General features: G+C 44.2%; 1 protein-coding gene across 1 annotated transcript; it reads left to right on the forward strand.

Annotated features, from left to right (window-relative positions):
• Positions 1-5975: 5975 nt before the first annotated feature.
• Positions 5976-9365, forward strand: LOC103199381 (immunity-related GTPase family M protein 1-like). Its single transcript, XM_042781356.1, has 2 exons — positions 5976-6002; positions 8163-9365. Exons 1-2 carry the CDS (start codon positions 5976-5978, stop codon positions 9363-9365), a joined length of 1230 nt encoding a protein of 409 aa, XP_042637290.1.
• Positions 9366-10467: the final 1102 nt, after the last annotated feature.

The raw sequence follows: 10467 nt of genomic DNA on the forward strand, positions 1-10467 counted from the left end.
TTAAATTCAAAATCGGTTGCAGCAGTATATTGACAGAGAACTTCCAGAGGTGCAAGCTAGATTCAGAAGAGGATGTAGAAAAAGGGATATCATAGCTGTTGTCAGATGGATCTTGGCTCAAGGCAAAGAATACCAGAAAGATGTTTACTTGTGCTTTATTGACTATGCAAAGACATTTGATTGTGTGGATCATGACAAATTATAGATAATATTGAGAAGAATGGGAATTCCCGAACACTTGATTGTATTCATGACGAACCGGTACCTTGGCTGTCATTCGAATGGAACAAGGAGACACTGCATGGTTTAAAATTAGGAAGGGAGTGCATCAGGGTTGCTTTTGTCTGTTTTAAAACTACTACTATTATTATTAAAGGAGCTCTGGTAGTGTAGTGCCTAAGGCACTTGACTTATTTCCCCATACTTATTCAATCTGTATGCTGAGCAAATAATCCAAGAAGCTGGACTATATGAAGAAAAACGTGGCATCAGGATTGGAGGAAGAATCATTAACAACCTGTGATATGCTGATGATACAACTTTGCTTGCTGAAAGTGAGGATTACTTGAGGCACTTACTGATGAAGATTGAGGAACACAGTCTGCAGTATGGATTACATATCAATATAAAGAAGACAAAAATCCTCACAACTGGACCAATAAACAGCATCACGATAAATGGAGAAAAGATTGAGGTTGTTAAAGAATTCATGTTGCTTGGCTCTACAATCGAGGCCAATGGAAGCAGCAGTCAGGACATTAGACAACATGTAGCACTGGGCAGGTCAGCTGCAAAGGAACTATTTCAAGTGCTGAGGAACAAGGATGTCTCCTTGAGGACTAAGGTGTGCCTGACACAAGCCATGATATTTCCAATCGCCTCGTATGCATGTGAGAGTTGGACAATGAATAAGGAAGTCTGAAGAAGAGTTGATGCTTTTGAGTTGTGGTGCTGGCGGAGAATGCTGGAGGTACCATGGACTGCCCAAAGAACTAACAGATCTGTCCTGGACGAAGTGTAGCCGAGATGCTCCTTGGAAGCGAGGATGGCCAGACTTCGTCTCACCTACTTTGGTCATGTTGTCAGAGGGGACCATTCCCTGGAGAAGGATATCATGCTTGGTAAAGTGGAGGGTCGACGAGGGAGGGGAAGACCTTCAACAAGATGGATTGACATGGTGGCTGTGACAATGGGCTCAAGTATAGCAAGGATCGTGGAGCTGGCACAGGATGGGCAGTGTTTTGTTCTGCTGTGCATGGGGTCACTATGAGTCGGAAACAACTCGACGGCACCTAACAACAACAACAACACTACAATCTAGGATCTGTTGTAGGCACTGGGGATGAGCCAGTATGTGTCCCACTGTTATAGAACTCACATTCCAGAGGAGGCAAAGAGAATAAATCATCAATCTGATCAGACAACAGGGCTAAGAGGACCATAAGAAGCTACTAGTGGTCGTAAAAGTCCCAGGGGAATTGTCTCACTGTGAAGTCAGGCAGGCCCAGCTGCTCTAGTGTATGTTTTCCTCCAGCAGGTCCCAGCTGTCCAGACCCAGGGAGGGGGTGTTGTTTGTTTATCCACACTGAAATTCACAGAGAGATGATGTGGTAGTAAAGTTTGTGTGTCAACTTGGCTGGGCCTGGTTGAGTGGGTAGGCCCCTAGCTGTAATTATTCCCCATGGTGAGACTGGTAATTAACTCCATGGTAGAATCTTTTTGGAGCAGCTGAGTAGCTGCTTTAGGGATGTGGTCTGCTTCCCATATATAGGAAACAGCTTTGGGAATGGTCTCTAGCCTTTTGGCATGCTTGAACCCTACATGTAGCCAAGTCATTGTTCAACAGCCTGCCATGCTCTGCCAAACTTGAGATTTCATCTGGACTTGAATTAATGGCCTGGCATATTGTTTGGTAACATTGGGACTGTGCCTTTTTATTTATCAACCTTGGGCTTGTCAGTCTCAGCAGCCAGCAGCTGTCTGAGTGAAGAAAAGCCTCTAGCTTCAGTAGGCTGGGAGCAGGAGGCAGAGCTGAAGCCCAAGGTTGAGGGGCTTTCACCTAGCCCCTAAAGTCTGGCACTTTGAACTCGGACTCAAAGCTTCCAAACTGTGAGAGAATAAACTGCTGTTTTTTTTTTTTTTGTTGTTGTTATGTGCCTTTGAGTCAGCCCCGACTCATAGAGACCCCTCCTTGGGTTTCCGAGGCAGTATCACTACAGAAGTAGGATTGCCCAACCTTCCTTCCAAGGAGTGGCTGGTGGGTTTGAACCACCAGCCGTCTGGTTAGCAGGCAAGTGTCTTAGCCACTATGCTACCAGAGCTCCTGTTTTTTAGAGCCATCCTATTTGTGGTATATTCTTGTCAGAGCGGCACTAGGTAACCAAACAGATGGGATGAAAGGACAGAGGAGGGCAAATAAGTTCAGAGTTCAGGGTATATTCTATTTAAATCCAAGACCACAGAATCTTAGCAGGATAGAAAAAGGTGGGAAGATGATTGGTGGCAAACAGAGGCTTAACAATGGAAAATTACACCTATGGCAATCACTGAAATCACATCCCTGTCCAACCATCTGACTCCATCTTTTAGATAAATTTACTGTAGTATCAGTTCAAAAATTCAAACAAATCTTGTTAATTTTTACTTAACACATTAGGCCAAAACATGAAAATTACAACTACCCTTTCTTGCTTTTACTGATGAAAATTGATGTATGATGTGCTCAAAGTCGCCCCCCCCCCCCGAATATCTTTGCTTTGTATACACAGCACATCAAGATCACACAGTCTTCCTTGACCCATGGACCCATGAACTATTCATTTTAATTTGCTGAATGATCTCAGTTAACAGAAACTGCTCAGTGGTGCTCCATTCAAGTCATACCCAGGGCAATTCCTGCTATTCCTTAGATACACCTCTGGGGCCAAATCTGGAGGGGAGTGAAGATCAATCTCCTTGAGCAAGCAGGCTGGGGTGTTGGTCTGTAATGAATAGTGGAACATGTGTTTTAAAGAAGTTGGGGATGGAGGTTTTCCAGCTGATGCTCAGGGGCAAGCAGTGAGAATATGACAGTGGAGGAAGCTGTGAGAAGGTGACAGTCACTGTACATGAGGCCAAAAGCAAACCAGGAGACCAGGCTGTTCCAAGGGGCACTTACCTGAAATAGGACACCACTAAGGATGGTGGGGAAAGAAGATAGCTAGGTACTATGTTCCTTCATGGAAATGAGAGGGATCTGAGAGTTCAGATGGAGACAACAGTTAGTGACAGCAGGAAATGTGTTTACAAGAGTGTAGAGAGATAGAGGGCTGGGGAGGGGGGGGACAGAAGCTCTGTGCTGGATGGAGGACTCCACAGTCCACAGCAGGATTGAGGGGTGGAGGTGGGGACTAGAGCTGGGCAGAGGCAAGGCAACTAAAGGAAGCAACTTTTCTCTAAGTGTCCGCAGTTTTTGTGGCACCAGGTCTCACCTTGGGAGGGAGGGTGTGGCAGTGGAGTGTTGAATGCTGGCGTCCACACAGGGCTCAGCATGAACATCCCAAGATTTGGTGAAGGGTTTAGGGGGCAGGTCAGAGTGCAGGGATCCATTGCAGTCTGCTTGTGCTCTCCCACCTATTGGGACACCCTTCAGCCTCTAAAGATGAGAAAGTGAAACGCTTTCTGCCTCTGCTGTTTGAGAACTAGAGTCATTTCCAGGAATAGAAACTGAAACCTGGCCTTACTTTAATGCCCTCCCTGTTGGGGGTGTGAGGGGTGTAGTCTGGGAGAAAGACTTGGCTATAGAAAGAGCAGAGGACTGAGAGCTGGCTGCCAGAAGGAAATTCAGAGCTCTGGACTATTACTTTCCAGTGCTTCTTCTTTTGACCTGTTCCTTCTTCCTACCAAAGTCATTCACATTCTTCTGGAGAAAACTGGGTCTGGATTCAAGCTTTGGATGGATCCAGAGGGAGCTTCCTCTATCTCGGAGAGCAAGAAGCCCTTCCTAGGGAAGGAGGTGAAGTGTTCCCTAAGTTTCTGATCATGGATGGCCCTCTGCTTCTAGGAGGTGGTAAGTGAGAGGGCTGCTAAAATGGCTATTGACTGGGCTCAAGACTTTAATTTGTGGTGCTCTGCCAACAAGGGTAGTTGAACTTAGGGTCTGGCTTATTTAATTTCAGTAACAAATTCAGACCTGAGTACAAAACCCTCAAATAGTTTTGCTGTTTCAAATTTTACCCACCCATAAGTGTAGCAGGCAGTGTGCCTCTCACTTAGATGCCCCTAGCACTAGACTTTTTATAATGGGAACAAATTTGGATAAAGAGTACTACTCATATTCTTATATAAGTAGTACTACTCATATTCTTTCAGCTGCTGCTTAGCAATGGATCATTTTTATATGGCCTTTCTAGTCATGGACTGGTAACTTCTACCTAGAGACTGGTGGGACTATGTAAATGGTAGCTTGGGGTCCACCAAGGTGATTGGACTTAGGCACAGTGTCCTAGAGGCTCATGCACACAAACTTGTGGGCACACTGACACCTACTGAGGATACTTCACCCTCACATAGAGATGGTCATGGCCTGGCAGTGATGATACATGGGCCTGGGCAGGTATAGCTATGGAGGAGCCCAGGGACTGGGACTCAGTCAGATCCAGTGGGTAGCTGGTAAGCCCCATCAGGGGCACAGTATAGATGGGCCATATGTGCAAGGAGAAGGGCAAGAGAGCTGAGGCTGGGGCTACTACACCTAAGGTTTTCTCCTTAGAGGGTGCAGTACTGTGTGGAGGGGTGGGCAGATAGTTTTAGGGAGTTGGATTATGTCATAGATAAGGTCACAGAAAAGGAATAGGAAAGAATAGGTCTTGCCCTGACTCTCCACATCCACTGTGGGGCAGTCTACACCCTGCATTAGTCAGTTCCCACCCAGGATACTTTCAGAAGGGGTTTGTATGAGAAGGCTCCATGCTCAGCAGCAGGCGGACAGAGTTTAGGAAGGGAAGCCAGTTTATCTGTCAACCAGTAATTTAAACACACACAAAAAATATATGGTGCTTCATTAATCAACTCATTAGAACTCTCTCAACTGTTCACTCTTCCCTTTCCAGAAAGTCTCCCTAGCTAGGACCCAGCCCAAAGCTCCATTCTCATATCCAGACAGCATTGCCCCTTCCCTGCCACCATGCTATTCAGTCACTTCCTTTGGCCCAATGTAATCTCTTCTTGCCTAAATGTGTAGGCACTGTCCTGGCTTTCCTACAATAACATAAGCCTTTCCCAGATGATCTGAAAAATTGCTACAGACACAGAGCTCATGTCCTAATGCAGACAGGATCTGTGATGGTGGCACTTCCAAAAATCTTCCTTCACTCTTTACTTTTTGTGTATTTCTGATCATTTCATTAGGCATGTCCATCTCTTAATGGGTCTAAAGTCTTCACAAAAGGTTCAACAACGATTTTCTTTAACATAATCTGGGCCGTGCTAAGTGACAACAGGTAATGGTTTTATTTGTCATCCAAAATTAGGGAAATGGTATCCAGGGGAGGGAATGACAGGTGATGATAATAATTGGATCAAAATATCAGTAAAGGAAGTGCCTGAGCATCCAGCAGTAATGAGCACATGGAACTGGAGATTAGGTTAAAATAGGATCTTCCTTCCCTCCTGCCTGGAAAGAATCATGAAATCACACCTACAGATTCAAACCTTGAGTCTCTAACCATTAGCTTGTTTCTTATTTGTAAGACTGTTTCTTCATTATTCAAGAATAATCACAAAGTTTATCTAATTGGTTTCAGGGAAAATTAAAGAAGAAAATGAATGAATGCAAAGGCCCCAGACTCAAAAACAAGTGCCCTTAACAAACTGCTGTAAGAAGTCAGAGGGAAGAGGAAGAACAAGAGGAAAATCAGCCACAGAAAAAAGGAGATCAGAAAGAATGCACTGAGTGTTTTCCGTGTGCCCTGCGATTACTTAGCATGCATCACATCATGGAACCCTGTCAGGAGTCCTCTGAGGTGAGTAGCATTACCGTCTCTGCTCCACCAAGTAGGAAACTTTGGGAACTTGCTCACCTTGCATGTGGCTGAGCTGGTTCTAAAACTCAAGTGGGGCTCTGAGACCTGTTCCCTCTAAGGAGAGGGTAAACCACTGAACAATGCGTAAACAACAGCCTGAGGAGTCGGGGACTGTTGTTGTTACCTAGTGCCACTCTGACAAGAATATACCACAAATGGGATGGCTTGAACAAACAGGAGTTTATTCTTACAATTTGGAGGTTTTAAGTCCAAATTCAAAGTGCCAGGCTCTAGGGGCTGGGTAAAAGCCCCTCAACCTTGGGGTCCAGCTCTGCCTCCTGCCCCCAGCCCACTGGAGCTAGAGGTGTTTCTTCACTCAGGCAGCTGCTGGTTACTGAGGCTGACAAACCCAAGGTTGACAAGTAAAAAGGCACAGTCCTGATGTTACCAAACCACATAGGAGGCCATTAATTTAAGTCCATTGTAAGTCCCAAGGTCGGCAGAGCATGGCAGGCTGTTGAACAATGACACAGCTACATGCAGGGTCCAAGTGTGCCATAAGCTAGAGACTATCTCCCAAGCTTCTCCTTATATACAGGAAGCAGACCACATCCCAAAAGCTTCTTGTGGTAGATCCCACCATAGAGGTGATTGCCAGTCTCATCATTGGGAATAACTACCACCAGCTGCCCAGACACTCAACCAGGCCCAGCCAAATTGACATACAAATTTAACTACCACAGGGACACAGTGATGGGGCTCTTGGGACAGATGTGAGCAAGACTCCCCATGGGGGATGCACATAAGAAGGAGTGAGATGTGGCCCAGAGAAGGAAGAGAGGAGCAAGAAGCTGCACACCATGACCTAAAGGGGGCTGTGCAACTTGTCCCAAGATGGGACATTGGGCATTCTGGGGCAGAAACTTCCAGGCAACTGCATAGGAAGACACGTGTCTGTCAGGCAGGTAACCGCTCAGAGAACAGAATGGACTGTGTGAAGGTTCACAGAGGCAACACCTCAGTCAAAGGCATTGCCTTAAATCTAAAAATTTTAAAGATTTGTGTTAACTCACACAGAAGGGTGTAAGAGTGCCTAAGGCACTTGATTGCTAACCAGAAGGTTGGGGGTTCAAACCCACCAGCAACTCATCGGAAGGTAGATTGGGCAATCTACTTCCGTAAAAATACCACCTCGGAAACCCAAGGAGGGGTTGCTATGAGTCAGAGACAACTCCACGGCACATAATAATAATAACAACAACAACCAAAGCAACCACTTATAGCTGTGTGATTTTGAAAGCCCATCACTGAGGCAGTTTCTTTAACTACCATTAAGTAAAACAACCAATTTTCTTTCCTAATCTGCCCTCAAAAATGCTTTAAATCTGATTAGAGAGATACAGCCAGCAAGAGAAACCGACATTTACAAAGAGCTTTCATGCTTACATTATTAATAAAAAATTATAAATAATAATGTCTAAATACAAATATAAACTAAAAACTCTTTCAGAGTTTATTTGGGAGGATTGCTATGACTTAGATATTGAGGAAAATGAAGAGCAGACATTTTTTTAGATGCAGCCAGCACTGTTTAAAATTATCTAAAATTTGCACACATACACATACAACTATACTGAAGGGAAATAAAACTTTTTTTTTTTTTTTTTTTACAATGCTAAAAAAATAAGTATCTTTTGACTCAGAGAGAATGACACAGAAGTGAGGACTTCCATGTGCTCAGAAGGAAATTACTTGGTTTTGCACAGCTCCCATTCCCGCAGTGGGTTGAAATTGGGCAGTTTTGCTTATTCAGTTGGGTTGAATTAGGGAAGTATGATCACTAAGATCAGGACTGAGGGACTGACCTGACACTTTTCTCCTCCAGTCCCCATGACCACATTCCTTCTTTGAACGTTAACTGTTGGCACAACCAGCCTCAGAGCATTCCTCAAGGGTCCTCCTTCTCCTCCTTTCAAGGAATGTGCACATTTCCTGAATGAGTGCTTTTTTTTTTTTTTGCTTTGTTTTTAACCCCAATATCTTTGCTGTACTCTTAATACTGATTTAAAAGCCTGAGCTCGAGTTGTGTTAAGTCAGATGACTCCTGTGCATCTGTTGTCCCTGGTCACCTTAACTCCCCTGCTCTTCCTACCTCTGCAGGTTACTCCACTGATTATCGATATGGCAGAGTCCCCTCAAGCTCCATTATCTTCATCCTTCACTTCTGTTGTGCCTTACTGTAAGGATTGGGGCATTTTATCAGAGGCAGAGGCCATGAAAACTCAGAAGGCCTTGGCAGATGGGAACTTTCTGGAGGTGGTCTCTACTGCCAAGGAGACTCTGAGAAGAGTGTCCAGCACACCCCTCAACATTGCTGTGACAGGGAATTCTGGCAACGGCATGTCCACCTTCATCAATGCACTGCGGGGCATCGGGCATGAGGAGGAGGCCTCAGCTCCCACTGGGGTGGTGAAAACCACCCAAACACGTGCATCCTACTCATCCTCTCTTTTTCCAAATGTGGTGCTCTGGGACCTGCCTGGCATGGGGGCTACCTCCCAGAGTCTGGGGAACTATGTGGTGGAGATGGAGTTCAGCCGGTACGACCTGTTCATCATCATTGCGTCTGAACAGTTCAGCATGAATCATGTGATGCTGGCCAAAACCATTGAGGAGATGGGAAAGAAGTTCTACATTGTCTGGACAAAGCTGGACATGGACCTCAGCACAAGTGGTGTCACGGAAGGGAAGCTAGTGAAGAATATCAGAGAAAATATTCTAGAAAATCTCCAGAAGAATGGAGTGTGTAAACCCCCCATATTTCTAGTCTCCAGCCTTGAACCTTTATGGCATGACTTCCTAAAGCTCAGGGACACATTGCAAATGGATCTTTCTGATATTAGGTGCCATGGCCACCTACAAAATGTGTTCCATACCTATGAGAAGTTCATTAATAATAAAGTGATCTACCTACAGGAGAAAATAGCCACAAACTCTTTCCCTTACATGCCCTATGCAGATGATTTGGCAGAGTGTCTGAAAGCCTACCAATTGTCCTTTGGTGTGCATGATAAATTTCTCTGGCAGCTGACTAAGGGAAGGGAGAGAAATTTCTTGGAGTACAAGGCCATCATGAAGGCCAATCACCTGGGAGCTCTAATCAGAGGGGACTGGAAACTGAGATGGATGTCTTGTAGAGTCATGAAGGCATTCTTCAGCCTTCTCAAATACATCCCAGTCTTAGGTGGCCCTATTGTCCACTCCATCAGACAAATGAAACACAAACATGTCCTTGAGGGAGTTGCCAAGGATACTAAGACTATACTTAGAAAAGTCCTAAAAGACTCCATCAACTCAGGCTAAACACCAATGTGGGAATAATACAACAGGCTCTTTCTTAGGTGGTGGCCAGGACATCTGGATGTCTTCCTCTTGGCAGTGTATACTTCTGTTCACCCAAGTCAGAGAGATTTTTTAGAGCTATAAATTCTTTGAAATGAGTTACAGAAATTGTTTATCTTCCTAGGATCAATTGTAATGCATCATTCATCTAAAAAAGATTTGTTGTTTTTGTTGTTGAAATCATTAAATAAATTTTTGAATATAGAATATAGAAATTATGCTTTCAGTTGCAAAGTGTCATGTATGTTAGGATCAGTCTCTTTTTTCCCCTAATTCATTCAAGTTAACATTCATCTTCAGAAACCATTTTTATTCACCTATACCTATTCTTTTTCTTATTTATTTCACTGGACCCATGGAGACACTTCTGGTCAGAAGGATATGTCTTAATTTTAGGTGGCAGATGGAGATGTGGATGAAACTATTCTTTAAAACCTATTAGGTTTTGGGCCCATGATTCCCAGGCAGCCTACCTGCTTTGAAGGTGTTTTCTCTTCACATCACTCTCCACCAGAAGCCTAAAAAAAAAAAAAAAGTATTTTGAAAGTAGCTATAGGTGTGTATACTCAGGGTTCTGACAAGAAACTTATGGCACCCTCAAACTGGATCATTTGAGGAGACTTTAATAAAGAAAGATTTTTTTCTTTATTATGTGGGCATGATATAGGAAGATCATCAAGACAAAGTGTCAACCTTCAACAAGCAACAGAATAGAATCACCCCTCCAGGCCTGAAAGTGCAAGTAGAGGGACCAGGTGTTGGAAACTGGGCATGATAAGCATTTGGAGGGGGCAAACTGACAGGAACTATGGTCACAGTAAAGGAAGGCAACTCCAGAGGCCTACCCAGACAAGTAGAGAAAATAAAATTCTTGAGGTCACATTCTTTTTTCTAGGGTCCGCACCAGTGATGTTGATTGGCCAAGTCCAAATAATTCAGAGGGCTAGAGATCCCTTGATACTGCCTATACAGGACAGAGTGGAGAAGGGCAGATGGTGATCTGTAGAGGAATGAAAAATAATCCTCACAGAGTGTATTGAAAATAATTACAAAGCAAACGTAT

Source organism: Orycteropus afer, unplaced genomic scaffold (assembly GCF_000298275.1).
Source record: "Orycteropus afer afer isolate SDZICR_OR568_19922 unplaced genomic scaffold, OryAfe1.0 scaffold00110, whole genome shotgun sequence".
Lineage (NCBI taxonomy): Eukaryota > Metazoa > Chordata > Mammalia > Tubulidentata > Orycteropodidae > Orycteropus > Orycteropus afer.

Bases quoted from the DNA above. Each gene is read 5' to 3' on its own strand.
- LOC103199381 (XM_042781356.1), top strand. From the start codon at position 5,976: ATGGAACCCTGTCAGGAGTCCTCTGAG. The intron at 6,003-8,162 runs GTGAGTAGCATT...CTACCTCTGCAG, and splicing joins CCTGTCAGGAGTCCTCTGAG to GTTACTCCACTGATTATCGA.